The sequence below is a fragment of the Agelaius phoeniceus genome, chromosome 5 (genome assembly GCF_051311805.1).
Source record: "Agelaius phoeniceus isolate bAgePho1 chromosome 5, bAgePho1.hap1, whole genome shotgun sequence".
Lineage (NCBI taxonomy): Eukaryota > Metazoa > Chordata > Aves > Passeriformes > Icteridae > Agelaius > Agelaius phoeniceus.
The window spans coordinates 49,583,357-49,601,380 of record NC_135269.1 but is presented as its reverse complement, the minus strand read 5'-3'; the positions used below and the strand labels follow the sequence as shown (position 1 = coordinate 49,601,380).

The 18,024-nt window shown below is 35.3% G+C and overlaps 1 protein-coding gene across 2 annotated transcripts in view; it reads left to right on the top strand.

Moving 5' to 3' along the window:
- Positions 1-18,024, top strand: part of CTTNBP2 (cortactin binding protein 2) — a 78,519-nt gene that overhangs the window by 49,018 nt on the left and 11,477 nt on the right. For both annotated transcript variants that reach the window (XM_077178972.1, XM_077178971.1), the window contains 11 exons: positions 1,767-1,917; positions 2,972-3,226; positions 6,138-6,255; positions 8,616-8,882; positions 10,212-10,307; positions 10,760-10,839; positions 11,943-12,029; positions 12,113-12,212; positions 13,963-14,115; positions 14,391-14,578; positions 16,981-17,159. In XM_077178972.1, coding sequence (XP_077035087.1) covers positions 1,767-1,917; positions 2,972-3,226; positions 6,138-6,255; positions 8,616-8,882; positions 10,212-10,307; positions 10,760-10,839; positions 11,943-12,029; positions 12,113-12,212; positions 13,963-14,115; positions 14,391-14,578; positions 16,981-17,159 — 1,674 coding nt within the window. The remainder of the gene's footprint in view (positions 1-1,766; positions 1,918-2,971; positions 3,227-6,137; positions 6,256-8,615; positions 8,883-10,211; positions 10,308-10,759; positions 10,840-11,942; positions 12,030-12,112; positions 12,213-13,962; positions 14,116-14,390; positions 14,579-16,980; positions 17,160-18,024) is intronic.

The window sequence follows — 18,024 nt, the reverse complement described above, 5'->3', positions numbered from 1 at the left end:
AATTGTAAAATTGAGAATGGAATGACAGGGCTAGCCAAAAATGTCAGAAAGACTACAAATGGTTCAGGCTGTTTGATTTGTTGGTCTCTTCAAAGTTCAGGCACAGAAAAAAAAATCTGTAGTAGGTGGAATTTGGGGAAACAGTATTGTCTATCTCCTAATGTGAGGTTAGTGACAGCACTAAACTGCTCTCAGTTGCACAGTAGGTGTTTGTCATAGACTTGATAACCAGTCCCCTGTGACATCTTCGTTAACCTTGTTCCTGAGCCAAGACAATACTGTTGTTCTAACCCTAATTATGTAATCAGAAAAAAATTCTAGTTTTTTGGGGCTGGTCCAGTAACTAATTTTAGGAGAAACTTCCAGAATCATGTCCCATGTGGTCCAGGCCATGATGACCCTGAAGTTGAGGTGGAAAGTCGATGTAGCTTTTCAAGATTCATCAAATATAATGTAAAAGTATCAAACCACATATTTCTAACCTAGCAGAATTAAAACTCAATCTTGAATTGCTCTGTGGAAGTGTCTTGTTATGAGCCTTTTTGAAGATGACTTTGTGATTGTTAGGTTAGGATGTATGCCTAACGTTTGTTAAGGCAGACCATTGCTTTTATTTGTTTTTTTATTTTTTTGTTCAGTTGAGCATTTTTGGAAAGCATAGATAAGTAATTCATATCAATGCTTTCTGTTTTACTCTTCTCTAAAATGGTGCATTTTACCTTGAACTTAATTGATTTTCTGACTGGATAAAAATGTATCAAAAACAGTTTTCTTAAATACCTGTGAGTTTTTTAGGATTTAATTACTTACATTCTTAAATTCTTACTTATATACTTATGTATTATATATATACCTTACATTGGTTTAAATATTTTTTCACAGTATATTGTGTTAAGGTATGGTCTCTTAATCAGTAGTTATTTGGCATTGCACTAACTGCTTTGAGGCTTTATTGTTGATATGCTTTCTATTTTTACTGATAAATATTGAGCTGGAGAGCTGGGAACTTATCCTTGTTAACAGTGCTTGTTTGAACTGCAGAGCAAATTGACTGGCATTAAGATTTTAGGTCTTAAGGTCTTAAGTGTTGTTGAAAATCCAGGCTGGGGAAGGGAAAGGTAGCCAACTCTGACACAAGAACTGGGGAAAAAAATGGACCTACTACTATAGGGCTGTGAGGAAGTACAGGAGCTTGGATCTGAATGGCAACTGCAATGAATTGCTCTTCAGCACTCCTCTAATCTTCCATCCTCCATAACCCTGCTAGCAATACACCCAAGCCATCCTTGCAGAGTAGCCTCCATTCAGGTACCTGCTGAATGGCAGGTACTGCCATAGCTGTTTTGCTGCCCCCACCAGGTTACTTCCCTAGATGAGTGTCCATTTTGCTGGTAAAGCTAATCCTAGTCCTTCATTTCATTTTTTCCCTTTTCAATTCTATTTTAAATATCAGTAATCAGAAATGTCTCTCTTTTTTTGCTCAGCTGAATGTTTTTCTTAAGCAGCTGTCAATCTTGTGAAATTGGGTGGTCTACATTCACAATTTTTAAATGCAGCCACAGTGGTTTAAGATTTACATGTTTGAATAGCCTGTTTTTATATCTATGTACAAAATTATCTTTTATACTTGTGTATATGGGTTGATCACAGGTAGATCTGTATCTGTAAAATCAATACTTTATTTAAAATATTTAAATGTCTTAAGTTATAAAGAGGTGTTCCATGTTTAACATAAGACAATTTTATTGCTTTATTGTTTGCTGTAGATGTGCAGAATTATTAATTATGTATCAGGCTGATATTAACCATGCTGCTGAAAGAGGACAGACACCTTTGTACCTGGCCTGTAAAAATGGAAATAACGATTGTATTAAACTATTGTTGGAAAGTGGAGCGGATCGAACAATAAAAACCAGTGTAAGTTAAAACAGTACCTTTTATAGTACTGAATATTGACATTAAAATATTTATTTAAATTTTTTTTTAAATCTGAAATAAACCATATAATTTGAAATTAGTATTTTGTTATTTTCATAATACTTTCTGGGTTTTTTTAACTGTAGATTGTCTAAAATCTCCTAAGTGATGTGACTTTCATACCATTTTACATATTTCAGATTCCACTGGCAATTTGCTGCAACTTTTCTCCAGCACTGGATTTGTAAAATGCTTCCACTTTTTACGTTAGCATGCTTTATTGTTGTCCTTGAAGAGACAGCACCCCAAAACTTTCTTTCCAGTATTGTAGAGTCTTATATATCACAAATGGCAGAATATGGCCAATAAAAAGTCAAATCTAGAGGAGAAGGGAAGTAGGACTGTCTCAAAATTAGTGCCTACATAATTGCCTTTTTCAGGTGCCTTTCTAAAGTTTTTTTATGATTGTGATGTCAGTAGATTCTTATGACAATAAACGTGGGTTATAGACTGTTCCAAAATACAGCACAAAGAGTAGTAGCTTCACAGAACATTCTCCTCCTCATGTAAATATTATACTAAATCTTTTATCATTCATTTATTTTGCAACTGGAAAGTAAATATATTTGACTTGGAATGAGAGAAAGTTGTGATGTCAAAACTGTGAAATTGACTCATAAATGGATTAATGCAGCATGAAACAATATTGATAGTTGGAATCATTTTTGTTTGATGCACAGGAAGGAAGCAGTTTACTAGCAGTATGTAAGCCCTGTATCACTTAGACTCTTCTAAAAATTTTGAAGATTTTATCTTTTGGACTGTCCTTGGAGAAAGCTGTAAAGTTTTTTTTCTTCTACATTTTCTTCCCTCTCTTCCACCCAAAACACATACAAGCAACTCTTTTTTCCGAAAGGATTATTATGTCACTCTTGCTTGTCTTCTTCATTTCCAGACAGAGCCTTCCATTCAGATTCTTTGCTGATATAAGTCTGCAAACAATTTTCTGTGTGTTTGGTGGCAGTGTGCTTTTTTATTGTGGCTTCTTTTTTAGGATGGCTGGTCACCAATTCATGCAGCAGTGGATTCTGGTAATGTTGAAAGTCTCAAGCTCCTTATGTACTATGGAGAGCCGAACAATGGGAACTGTTTGATGGATGCAGAGCCTAATTTAGACTACTTTGATTTGGAGAAGAGAGAAGATGACTATAGTAGTAGAGTAAAGCCTGTTGTTTCTGCAGATCTTATCAACCATGCTGACAAAGACGGTTGGACTGCTGCCCATATAGCAGCATCAAAAGGCTTTAAGGTTAGTCCATGTGAACAAGTTATGGAAACCTGATAGAATTTAAGCAAAATAAATACTTTCCTTTTATCTTTGAAGAATTACAACTTGGATGTCAAGTCTAAGTTTGTTATGTAGTTTACATGCCAACTTGATTTAACAGAGACAGAGATATACCTCCAGAGGAAAATTTGTCCAAGAAGCCAGGGGTCAAATGGAGTGAATTATCATATTTAAATGTCTACCTCTTATGGGACATTAGTAAAAAGAGGAAACATCATTACTAGAGATTTTCAAAGTTAAGGTGAGATGAATCCCACCCTGAATGCCAATTCATTGGATGTCATGTGATTATAGATATTAGATGGGCATAGTTTCACTAGGAACAATTTTTCCTCTGTGAAGGAGGGGAGAAGAAGAAATTTGAGAACTAGATTTGTGCAGACATACATTGTTTAATTTGGTATTTTGAGCGGCCTTTTTTGCAGGCAATGGAACATTTTTGTGAGGTTGGCATAACTGATGACATGGAGGATGACCAGACAGGTCCTGCTGATGACAAACAGGAGGATTTCTGGAAATTTATTATTACTTCTTGACACTTCTAACACTGACCATGCAAAGGACTTCTTTTTATATGGTAGCTGTCAGTCAGATATCACTGGGAAATTTTTTACCCAGGAAGAAAATAGAGGGTGCTAAACACAGAAGAGTGAATTTTAAGAAAATACAGTCCAAGACTTCAAAAATCAGCTTGTGTTTTCATGCCTAGTTCAATGCCTTCATTATGTTTGCTTTTATTCCTGATAAACTTACATTCAAAATAGATATGCTCAAAATAGACACAGATTTAAGATTCAGTTAAGGTTACGAGTTTTTTTAGGGACAGCCACTGCTTATTCAGCATTTTGCATTACAAAGAGTCAGTGTTCCATTACCAATGTCTGTTAGGCAGATGCAGATTCTCATTCCAGTTTCCACTCATACGAATTTTAGATGGAGTTTAAGATACTTGCTGTATTCTGCAAATACCTAAATAATGTGCACTATGTTGGCTCTTTCTGCAATAATATAATCCTCAGGAACTTTGAACTTAGGTTTCATTTTCTGTCTAAAACTACTTTGACTAGTGATCTCTCTGAAAGGTCTGACACTGGAAGTCTTCACGTATGTCTTTCATTAATAACTCCAGGGTTTGAGTTTCTAAGCACATTCTAAGTCAACTGCTTAATAAGATCTCTATTTGGGGTTGAGGGAAGTCTGGTGATGAAGGTGATACACAGCTGGCAATCAGATTCCTGGTTTTGATGTTGCAGAGACTATAAAATTGTACTTGATTTGATACATTTATTGATTTGAGATATGTTTGGGATATTTAAAAGCTAAAAAAGCTTAATAGCCATCTCCAAGTGCTGTTAACACTTTGACTTTGTGCTCTAATCCATTATGTACACTGCATGTCATTCATTCCAGTGCATGATAGCTGCATTTAAGCAGTGCTGGCACATGCATCCTCTTAGTTTGAGATAGGTAGGGGCCATTCTTTACAGATTAATTCTGCTAGGACATCTTAGCTGTTATTTTACAGGCAGCAGAGACAACAAAAATCCTCATAAGCTTTATTTCTTTGTTCTGTCCCCACATCTTCCTGCTTTGCTTCCCATTTTCAGCCTCATAGTTCAGTCCTCAGGCTTCTGCTGTTTTGCTATTCATTGCTTTTGAGAGATATTGTTAACAAACTAACCTGTCAAGAAAATATGTGCTTTTTTTGCTTGGTATCCTTCTGGCAAGCTTAGTGAGCTAAACAATTTTTTAAAGTACTTCTAAGTGCTATAACTACAGCCTGGTAAAATTTCACCTCACAGGCAGATATACCTTGAATGAGTGCTATATTTATGAAAGGTCTGACAGTATCAGATACACTGACAAAAGTTTCTGTAGAACAGCTACAAAACAGTCAACCTGCAACTAGCCACTATTCCACATCAAAATACTCAACAGCTGCTTCTCTGTGTTTTTAAGGTTTGGTTTCTCTGCTATGGTTAACCCCAAACATTATCAATACAGTATTAACTAGTATAATTTCCATTATTTCAATTTTTTACAATATGGATGTGTCTTTAAAAGCATATGTGAGATGAAAAAGTTTTCATGGTGGCTGCCTGCTTTATTGCAGAATGATGGTCATTAGAAACAAGGACTTGATCCTTTTTCTGATTGTTGATCAATCAATTTGAATATGGTTTTATGAGAACTCTTTTATCCCACACATATTTGGGAGGATCTTTATAGTGAATATTTTTTTCATGTTATAGAATGATTCTGCCAATCCATATTTATATGCTAATAGCTTGTTTCTAATTTCAATGATTTTCCCTTTAAATCACCCTTGCAAGGTGATTTAAAATGATTCCTTTTTTTGTGTTCCACTCAAGTGTCAGTCATGATGGAAACTCCTGCTTGGTGAATTACAAAGTGGAAACTGATTTAATGGATTGTTACCTAAATAGATTCATTTAATAGTCTGTATTAAGCTTTAGAATTGCTTATTTAGTGTTGCTTGAACATTGAGGCCAAGATGTTCAAACCACAATAATAGCTGGGTTTCTGTCTCCTTATCATTACCTAAACTTGTGGCCAGATGTAAGAATTTCCTAATTCAGGTAATCAACACTTGATGCTTAGAGACTGTAGAGCCCTGGCTCTCTGTGTTCTCCTTTTTTATAGTCATTATTTGAGACTTTAAAGTCCTCTATAAAATATTTTTACTCCTGGCTTTCAACTCTGAGAAACATCATTTTATCTATAGAAATTCTGTAGCTGATTGTCTTTGGAAATGCGTGTAAGAATTTTAATTAGGAATCTAACTACATGTTGGTAGAATGCTTTAGTGCAGCAAATGGACAAGTAAATAATACAGTTCCTACCTTTGCAGAACTGTCTAGAAATCCTTTGTAGCCATGGTGGACTAGAGGCTGAGAGAAAAGATAAGTGTAATCGAACATTGCATGATGTTGCTACTGATGATTGCAAACATCTCCTAGAAAACTTAAGTAAGTAAATGCTATCAGCACTACATAAAAATGTTTTTAGTAAAGAACTTGTGGGGCAAGAATGAGAAATATGAAAAAGGTAGTTGTCACTTTTTTGGCACCACAATACTAAGTTACTTTGATCTAGCAAGTTTCTAGTCTCCAGAATTTGCAAAAGCATATGATAAAATTTTGTTGGAGGTTATTAAATTCCTCATGTCTTTGTTTCTAAAAGATGATACATATTGTACATTTGCAAATGTCCATATTCTCTTAAAATTTCTGAATTTAATATTAGTAATTAATTTTTCAAAAGCTGTTGCCCTCCTCTTATCTTTTCTTCAAATTCTTGCAGTCACTTAGTGGTGGGTAGCTGTCAAATTCCCTCTGGCTAAGACGATCATCTGGTCATATCTGAATTTCTTTTTAGAGCATAGTTTATTTTGTCACTTATTGGTGAGGGGATTATTTGTTTGATTCTTCAAATACGTCTTAGAGACAACATCAAAGAACTTCTTTTTTCCAGCATCAGTAACTTCTGTAAGATTGCTCTTCTGATGAAACCTGTCATCTTCTTCCTTCTCTGTAAGTTTTCTCAAAACTCAGTAGAGCAGGCTCATCTGTGCATTTCTTGAGACAGAACTTAATTCATCCTCTCACTAGTTTTGTGGTTTTATATCATTGTATAAATCTATATCTATGTGTATCTACAGATACAGAGAAAGATATCTAAATTTCTCTGCATGGTTAAAATTATGGCATTTGTAGATCTGTATGCTCTCTATTTTTTCACTCCTTTTTTGTGTTTGTCTTCTGGAATATAGGGATGTGGGTGGTTAAGTTCACTGGTTATCAACAAATTGAGGAAGTTTTCTGTCTGCTGCTTCTGATTTTCCTATTCAGCTATTTTAAATCCCAGTTCTCTTACCATTTTACTACAGGTTCAGAGGGGAATACAGCTCACTTTCTAATAGACACTCCTCCATAGTCATCTTTATCAGACTGAAACAAATTTCTGATGGCTGAATCTGCAGCCTGTTAAATTAATGCTTCTATTATTTCCATCAGTCTTATTACCCTGTGTCTCTGGTCATGCTTATCATTAATCCAACAGCTTTTATCAGGTCAGAAACTTTGGCCTTCCCTTCTCTTCTTCTTTATACCTTAAGCCAAGACTGCATTTTTGAGTAAGGTGTCTGTGTACCATCCTCTACCTTCCTCACACTCCAGGAAGGTTTCCACTGTAGGACAGGAGGATCTGTGCTCTGACAGATGTGAAGGACTGGGCCCAGGATTGCCCCCTATGCCTTACAGGTCACATACATTGAAGTTTAGGCATATTCTGTACCTCTGTCCTAGGGGCCTGTTTCCTTGTGGAGAACCCTCTGTACACCTTACAGCTCATTTCCCTGAGGTCCTGCCATCAGAAGGGCAAGCCTTTGATGCATTTCTCACAATTCCACATCTGAAAGATGCCTCTGAGTAATCTTTTCCCATTGGTAGGCTAGTGGGTTTAAATCAGAGCTTTTCTGACATCAGGAAAACTTCACTGGTTTGTATCAGCTGGATACAGTTCTGGACACAAAAGGGAAAAAAAGATCATGTTGCAAGATTTCATAATAATCTGATATGGGTTGTTTTTTTATGGTGTACTTTTTAAAATATAATTTTAATTTTAATTTAATAACTTCTGAAATACATTGTTCAGCATGAAAATTAGAAGATAGTTTTCTTTTCATTTTTAGTCATCTAAATGATCCTCAGAGACTGTTGCTTCTGTTGAGTTGTATTCCAAAGAGTACAATTTTAAAATACTTCATAGTTTCTAGAATGTGCCTATAAATTTCCTTTTTTAACATTTTGTCAATTTACTCTATAGCAAATCAAATATACCCTTTCAAGTGCATTTTCTGTTTTAGCTCTTAGCTTTTTATTTAAATATGTTTGGCTCAGCTGTTTTCCACTTGCACACTAGTGCCAGAAAATTATTTCCTACATTGATAAGAAAAAAATGTGCATAAACGCAATGAACTGAAAAATTAAGACATTGCCTACCATCTGTCTTAATTTATAAGTAATTAGTCTATAAAGAGGAAATATAAGATTAAGTACATTTTTTTTTTGTTTCCTGTTATTTAAGCATAATAATACTGAACTGTTTTTTGTAAAAAATTATAGATACCTTGGTATTTTCATTTCATTTTCATTTCACTGCTCTGACTTTGTGATGGCGATCTGTGCCGTTCTTTACCATTTGCTTCTTTGTAGCAGGAGTTATTTTGTAGCTTTCCTTTGTAATAATGGATGTTATTGGTTGATAATAATGGGATTATTTTGAATTTTACAGTTTTTCTCATAGTTGGTGTTTTGTTTTTCAACAGATGCTCTTAATGTACCTGTAAGGATTTCAGTCAGTGGCATTGAACCAGTCCATTGTGGTGCAGAGGAATTTGATACAATATGTGCTTTAAATATCCGCAAGCAGACGTCATGGGATGATTTTTCAAAAGCAGTGAGTCAGGCAGTGACAAACCATTTCCAAGCAATCGCTTCTGATGGATGGAGGAGCCTGGAAGATCTGTCATTTAATAGTGCTGCAGAATCTAACATTGGCCTCAGTGCAAGCAGTATACTTTCTGTCAAACTAGGTATCAATATTGGTGTTAATGATAAAGCAAAATTTGGGGGTGTTCTTGAATTTGTGAAATCTTCTAAGATAAAAATATCTTTGAATTACTGCATCTTTTAAAGCGTAGACTAAGAAAGTAGACTAATACTAGATATGAAACTTTGAACAGTGCTGTCATGAAAGCATTCCTTACTTTTAGCTGTGTGTATGGAACAATTAATTATGTGCTTTAATATAATCTTGGAGATCACAAGGCCCTATGTTAATTAGTCTTTTCGTACTTCTGGTACTCCAGAGGAGAAATCCATATGTCAGGTGAAACTAAGTTCTCACCCTGAGTGCTGTGTGCAGTTTTGGATGCCACAGTATAAGAAAAAGCAATTAGGAAGTGTCCAGAGGAGACATGAGGATGGTGAAAGGCCTTGAGGGGAAGCCATGAGAGGAGTGGCTGAGGTCACTTGGTCTGTTCAGTCTGGAGAAGAGGAGACTCATTGCAGTCTGCAACTTCCTCCTGAGAGGAAGAGGAAGGGCAGATACTGATTTCTTCTCTGTAATGACCAGTGACAGGACTTGAGGGAATGGCCTGAAGCTCTGCCAGGGAGGTTTAGGTTGGATATTAGAAGAAGGTTCTTCACCCAGAGGGTATTTGGGCACTGGAACAGGCTCCCCAGGGAAGTGGTCACAGCACCAGCCTGACAGAGTTAAGCATTTGAACAATGCTCTCAGGTACATGTGACTCTTGGGATGTCCTGTGCAGAGCCAGGAGTTTGACTTTTATGGTCCTTGTGAGTCCCTTTCAACTCAGGATATTCTGTGGTCCTACAAAAACAGTTCAAAGCCTGCATTGCTTCTTTACAGTGCGTCCAGAATATACAGTAAATCCCCAGCATAGGTAAACAGAACTACTGTTTTACATAACTTCACTTAGAAAGGTACAAAAGAGAAATCTTTAAAATTATGCAAAATTAGCCAAAATGTGGTGGTCTTAGTAACAGTTGTATAGGTTTCTGAAAATCCATGTACTTCATCTTAAATCTCCTTCCTTCCTTCACCTTCCCATCAGCAAAACTGAACCCTGGTCACATTAGACTGGGCAAATTATTCTATTTTACATGTAAAGATAAAAAGACAGGCTAACTGTTTAACTGTATCTCAACTGGCAGAAGATACTAGTGACTTCAGTTGTATATCAAATAATAGCATGATTTAATACATCTCATGGGACCGGTTTGTTTGTCAGATTTGTCAGTGTATGCACATAATCTTTGTAAGCAAGTGAATATGCTTGAGTATAGGATACTTTATATACATACAAGGGATATCTCTCTCTTTATTTTTTTTTTAACAGGAAACATTACATGGTCAACAGGTCAGATTTTTTCCCAGCCACCATGGGACTTCTTGAAGAACAATGAAGCTGAGCATATCACAGTGTTTTTGTTTGGTAATTTTCAAGTCATAATTTTTCAGTTTTGAATGTTAAGATGAAATACATTTCATACTCCATATGAAATACATCATTTGAGAGTCATTTGCTACTGGTTTTGATGTTCATTGTTGCTTGATTCTCAGAGACATCATATCTGTTTAGTTGTTCAACTAGATTTTAAAGTGTCTGCAACATTTTTCTGGTATTTCTGCACCAGAAAATATGCTGCACATAAAAGTCTTTCTGCCTTTTTCAGCCATGCAGTAGTATATATATTGCTTATGTCATGGATACCCGTGAATCTGTGGTGCTAGATAAATGTCTTTCATTTACTCAGCATTTCAATTTGCGTAGCCTCTAATTATAAAAGGTAACTGTAGAATACTGCATGAAAATCATATGTATCAGTCATACATGCATGTAAACATGAGAAATTCACCAAAGTAATTTGTGTGTCTCATTTTAAGGACCTCAAGAAGGCTGTTTAAACAGTGTGACTTATGCATCCATGATCCATCTTCAGACACTTCAGAATTATCTCCGCCTGGTCAGTAATAAGCTTGCTTCTCTCTGCATGCTACTTGTTTGTCGAAATACTTCTGTAATAGTGTTGACTAAAATTGGGGTTTTTTTGCTCTGTGAAAGAACATCAAGACTTCTAAAAAAATTAAATTGGATGAAAGTATTTTAAAATAAAATTCCCCCTAAATTTACCCTTAACTTTAGTCTTGTGAGGGCATTAACTTTCTTCTTTAAATAGCTGCTATCTGATTAACTGAATTGCTTAAAAATATATTAAAAGCTCTCTGATGTCTTAATTGCTTTCCAAATTTATTTTATTCCACTTTTGGAAGAGAAAGTAAATTAGAATAACATTCACGTAAGCAATTATTTGAGATGTGAATTTTATTACTAGCTTATGTAGAAATCTCCTGTAACACACCTTATTTAATACCACAAAATGTAAGGATAATTGAATAATATGAGATAACTTTCATAGATAATTTCTTTTAACATTGCATCAAATCAGAACTAGCTTAGGACTTGCTTAATGTCTGCTGTGTCCTTGGATAGTATTTTATGTTGTCAGGAGAATGTGCCACAGGTTTCTGCTGTATTCAACCATATTGAGAGATTGCAGAGATATAAGTATATTCTCTTACTGACATTTTAGAGGTAAAACAGAGTTAGATTTAAAAAAATTGTTCTACCATACTGATAACATGAACCCATTTCTCCTGCAAATAAAGTCCTCAGTCTCAATCCTTAACTTAGTAGTGACTTAAACTGATGATTTTGGCATCTTTCTGATGTATATATTTTAATTCAAGATCAAGAAAATATTTGTAATTACTAAATTTATTCTTCCAGATGACTGTTTTAAGTTTTAAAGTCTGTTGTAACAAAATACCTTGCTATGTAGTTTTACAGTTTAGGATATAAATTTATCAATATATTTTGAAGATGTTGTATGCAAATAATGTCTACTTTGAAACTAGTAAAGTAAGGATTACCAACTCCAGTAGTGCAGATCAAACAGTTTTGTCTTTTAGGTGCTGATTGTGTCATCTAAGTAAAAAAAAAATCCAAGTCTGAACTTCCAAGAATAATTTATTTATGAAATAAATATTTATATTTATCTGTCTGTAGGTTGAACAATACCGTAATGTCATTTTCCATGGTCCAGAAGGAAGTTTGCAAGATTATATAGCGTATCAGATAGCGGCCTGCATGAAGGTATTTGCACAAACATATCAAGTGAATTAGTCCATAAACCAGAGTGTTCATTATTTCACCAAATATATAAATTTTCATCACAGCAAAAGCAAGAGGCTGCAGGATCTACATGTGAGATTGTTAAAGTGGAAGTGGATGCTGGTTTCTCCAAGGAGCAACTTGCAGAACTGTTCATCAGTAATGGTAAGGTTATTTCAGAAAGACTAGTTTTGGTGATTTGTAGGAAAATTTTTAATGATGCAAAGTAAAGAAATACGTAAAACCATTTTGCATAGCGGATGGCATGTTTTAATGGAACCCAGTTTTTCAGGTGCTTGGGGCCAGTTGTCTGGGTCTAAACTGAGGGAGAGCTGAGCACAAAAGAGCTCCCAATAAGGAGCTCTTTCAAAAGTTCATGCCATTTAAGTAAAACCAGTCCTTTTAAATATTAATTTCTGTCTCATTCTTTTTTCCCTTTGTTTATGATCCCTTAAAAGTTGATGGCTCTGGTTCAGATCTACTGAATCAGAACTGAAGGTCTACAGTGTGTGCTCATGAACAGAAGCAGAGCCATCCTGTCAGGTTGTACAATGCCATGCAGTGCACTGTTCTGTTTGTTCTTGTACTGCCTGGTCTAACTTCAGTCTGTGGCAGTTTTTTCCTCCAAGGAAATCCTGGTCACAGTTCCCAGGATAGCTTGTGCCAGTGATTATTCCCACATGTCACTTTCAGTGCCATGGCATTGGTGGGAGAGAAGAGACCATTTAGTCAGAAGTCAGCCAGGCTTTGGTGCTCAGCCTGGAGGCAAGAATGTCACTCCTAGTTTGGTTTGTTTACTGGCCACTGTCTCTTAGGAAAGCTGCTTCTTTTGGATGCTTTATTCTGTGTCAGCAACACACTCTTTTTAATAGTCTGGTTTTGCAGTTCAGCATGTTGCTTCTGATTGTGTCTCTCATTTTTCTGCCAGCTTCTTTCCCTACTGTTCTGCTACATCTCCTTTCCTAAGAGAGCATTTCTCCTCTAAATGAATCCATCAGACACAGAGAGGGTACCTGTCCTCCCTCCTTTCAAGCTGTAGCCTCTTAGTAAAAGAGGGCAGTAATAGTCAGGAAACCCCTACTAAATAGCAATGATCAGATACAATCAGTTGCTGTAAGTTTTGCCTTATTACAAGTCAATTTCTTTAATGACCTTTGTTAGTACCACCTTCAAAAGGTTGTGAAACAATGCAGGGCACAATATATTCAAGTGTTTATATTTATGTCTGTGTTACAGAAGCATTCACCTGGGATTTAGTGTTGCAAGAACACTTGCAAAGCTGGGTCTTTTTTAAGCAACAAGATGTTAAAATCAGGAAAATTAAATGAAAATATTTAAAATGTTAAAAAATACAGAGATGTCATTTTAATGCCTATTAGGTTCAGCTGATACTAGGTTTGCCTCATACTAGCTCTGATTATTTGAGTGATTCTTAAAGATATTGAAGGAAGTTTTGAAGAGAAAACTATTCTACTGTCTCATAGAATGATAAAGTTTCTTACAAACGTGGACTATTCTTAAACCTTTTATCACTACATGATATAAAGAGTACATGTTAAAAGTTTAAGCTGTAGTACAGCAAATGATACAAATGTTTGAAGATGTCTTTGCTATCTTTTCCGTTGTGTTTATATTCAGCGTACTGAAATCTTTCCTATCTATGAAGATCCTATTATAGACATTTCAGGAATTTATTTTAATCATAGTTTTCAGGTTTTTTCTTAATATACAGTATGATATTCTTTCTATTGTTTGATTTTATGCTTTCAATTTTAAACTTTGTCTGGCCTGTAAATAAGTTAAAAAGGAAAAAAAAAATTAAAAATCTTTCATTGCACTAGTAGCAGTAAATTCTGTATATATAAATAGAAGTAAATTTTCCTAAGTATGCACTAATAGGATTTTTTTATTTCAGCTTGTCTGATCCCAGTGAAACAGCCTTCTGTAAACAAGATAACAATTGTGATTTTAGAAAATCTGGAGAGAGCTTCTTTATCTGAATTACTTGGAGATTTTCTAGCACCTCTTGAGAATAGGAGTTCAGAAAATCCCTGCACTATTCAAAGAGGTATTTAAAGAATTTGGTTTGCAGAGATGTTTTTACTACAGTACAGTTTTATTGTAATATATGGCAAAAAGGGAATGGGAGAAAAATGTAATTTGTTCAGTTTTTATATTTTATTGTAAACAGCTGTCCTTAACAAAGATACCATATTTTTAGCTAATTTATGGTGTTTTGTGGGTTGTTTTTCCTTTCTAATTATGTCACTGCTTCTTGCTTCTATATGAAATCATGTCAAAGCTTTGAGTATTTCAGTTAAGTGTTTTATGGTTCCTTTTTAGCAAATGGAGTTTCTGGTGCTTTTTACTTTCATGAGAACTGCTTTTTACTGGGGACCATTGCAAAGTGCCATCTTCATGGCTCTGACCTGCTGGTTCAGCAGCATTTTCGTTGGGTTCAGCTTCGGTGGGATGGGGAGCCAATGCGAGGCTTGCTTCAGAGGATTTTAAGGAGAAAAGTAATAAACAAGGTAAGAACTCGAATCAGTTTCAGCAGTTATGTTCATCACCAGTCTGTGGAATAGGGATAATGGTAATGCCAAAAGCAGAGCAGATAACTTGTTTCAGGAAAAAGAACATTTAATTCTGGGAAGATGCAGGCTGTGTATGTGGAAATATGCTTAGTCTCACAGAAAGGTGTATGGTCATGGCTAATTGGCATAAAGAGTTGGTTGGTTGCCTGTCAACTGCATGAAACATCCTTCATTATTTTTTTCAACATCTTCTTTCATTCTTCTGAGAATTATAGTAAAAATCAGTTCAACAAACATACATAGTCTCTTCTTCAAAGAATTTATTCTCAATATCTAAAATAAGATATTCAGATGTGTGTTTTGTCTAAGTTTTAAGCAGAAAAATATTTTCTATGATTCTCAGATCAAAAGGGAGCAAATTATATAATGAGAAAAGTTGTTTTGAGCTAATAGATCTGCTGAAGCTGGAACAAAAGTTGAAAATAAAATAAGGATGGGAAGTCTGTTTTAAATTAATAAATAAACAAAAATGGGAAATGAAAATAAAGATGTAGGTAAAAGAGGAATAGTGGACTTTCAGAAGTTATTTGGAATACCATTTGTGTGATAGCAGCTATTACCAACAGTCAGGCACTGTTAGACATTGGCAGAGGGAGTTTAATCAAAACAGCTGCAAAGGAAAATAATCTTGGCAGCAGTTTTGAACAGGCTTAAAAAGGGAGATTGTTCTAGGAATAGAAAAAACTGCCAGTAATAAAGAGTCCTGTTATGGAACAACAGACCTACTGTCAGTTTTGAGTGTTCAGCTGGATGTGTCTTGGTTATCCTTGGGGATGTCATCTCCTGTACCCTTTGCCACAGTTCTCATCTCTAAAGGCTTTCTGATTCAAAGAGATCCTGCAGAGGAAATGTGTGGTATTTGAACATTTCAGCCAGGATAATGAGGAAATTTAGAAACAAAATACTGAATAGAAAAAAAGAACCATGGGAAATCTATGAAACTCTTAATAGACTACTTTTCTTAGATTATATTTTTTAAGTTATGACTTGTTCGTGGTCAAAGGCTGCATGAGACTTACTCTGCCAAACTGGTTTGGCTAGAAGAACTTGCAAACTTGCAGCATCAAATAACAGATGTCATTTTCAAGCTATTTTTGGGGGGCTTGAAAGAAATCCTTATTCTAATAGGTTAGAATTTGCTATGTAATAGGCTCCTACCTCTGACTGAAGTTGAACAGAATTTGGGTACTAATCTCATAAAGTTTAATTTCTCTCAAGCATATATGCAGATGGTGGCTATTTGGAGAAAAAAGCTATGTGTTTTCCTGGATCTTCCCTAATTAAATATTGAGATGCCCAGTGTGGTAGCACATTTTTTGAAATACATACATGTGCTGTATGTAAACTCAAATGCCAGTTGGTCCAGGACTTAAAATAGTGGATTGCAAAGTCAAAAATAGAAGAAAGATTAATCTGTTGTAAAACTCTAAAGCAAATTAGAAACACATGTATTGTGAGAACCATGGACTATTTCAAAGATCATTGCTCTGGACTATGATACCTTGTTTATGCTGTAATATTAATGTGTTCAGGTGAAAAGGTCTTTTTTGCTGTTAGTTTGAACGCTTAGGTTGCATGGGAACAGTTTTAATGTGTTTCTACTTTAAGTTCACCTATAGACTCTATCAAGAGGCTCTGGCTTCAGTGCTGTCAGTTACTATCCCTCATGCATCTTTTAATGCTTCCTTTAATTTAAGCTATACAGAGGATAATCATAGGATTAGGATGATGAAGACTGTAATTTGAAGTCAGAGGAAACAGGAGATTTTTCTGGCACTAAATATTTTGCCCTTAACAAGGCAGACTAAAAACACAAGTCTTAGAGGAAGACATCTGTTCTTCACTGCTACTAGATCTAAAATCAATATGGAAATCCACTGGGGGTATGTCTGGATAAATACGGAAATCAATATGGAAACCTATACTGGGCATATGTCTGGATCAGATATTCTTGTTCAGTGGAATTGGGCATTTTTTAATAATGCCTTATTGGCATCATATACATTGCATTGTATATGGTACATATCTCTTGTAATCCTAATCTTAAACACTGTAGAAAACCACTGCTACCAAAATTTCTGCCTTAGTTTCCCACAAGAAAGTAAAGGCATGTCAGTTTATTGATAAGGATATATCTGTTAAAGTGTAGTTGGGAAAATAAGTTTTAATACAGCAAGATGTCAATATATTCTATAAAAAGGTTTGACTTGTTCTTGACTGTTCCTGATCTTTTAATAGCAACACATGCAATAAAAATAGCACCAAGCCTTCCTGGAGTTTCAAGGAAAGTGTTTGCAGTTCTGGTCTTACGCCATGTCAAACATCTTTTCTCCCTGCAGTTCAGAGGCAAAGTGCCTCCTCCATGTGATCCTGTATGCAAGATCATAGACTGGATTCTTGCTGTTTGGCACCAGCTGAACTCCTGCTTATCACGTCTAGGAGCACCTGAAGCACTTATGGGACCAAAGCATTTCTTCTCCTGTCCTGTGGTTCCAGGGCACAGCCAAGCAACAGTCAAGTAAGATTTTTGTTTCCTGTTTGATGCTGTTCAGTACCAGCTAGATACTTATCATAAATGTAGTAGTTGTGTTTCTCCCAAAGCCCTGCTGACTCAGGAACCTTAAAAAAGCATTTTAATTTAAATTGCTGAAAGGTTTAAACTTCTGTTGGCTATTTAATTACTAGAAGAGCAATTCTGAAGGACACAAGTGGGAAATGGGTGTCTAATACTGCACCAAAGTCAGTCTTCTGATCTTTCATTTATTTTCTGACACAGAGGTTAAAAGATTCAAGAAAAGTTGGTAGACTCTCCTTTTGAAGTTGTATATAAAGGAAGTTTCGAGAATGATTTCTCACTCTTTTAAATATATGGTATAACTTTAAGACATATATGCATACAGCTTAGAGATATATTATCTTAGTATCTTATCTTAGTATCTTATCTTAGTATCTTATCTTATATTATCTTAGTAAGTAGGGCAGTGTGGTACAGTGGGTTCAGTGCTGGTCAATAAGTTTAGTTAGTTTAGTATATAAGTTTAGTTACACATATGGCTAGCAGGCCAGTAACATTAAAAATATTAAAAAATAATGGAAATTTTGACTTTTCTTGCCTACAATTGCATAAATATCTGATCACATTCCAACTCCAAATGCTAGCAAATGATAAAAGAAATAATTAGAGAATTTTAAATTATATTAATTTCACACTAAGATGTTGGTTTTGGCTGTGTCAAAAAGGTAATAAGCCTCTAATTAAGATTCAAACTTTGAAGTATAATATTGATTTCTGGAGATGTGACATAATTTTTCTCACCAGTCAGGTCACCCCTTATCTGACCTGTTTCTCTTGTACTACTTTCTGCTGACCCTTTTTCCAGGCG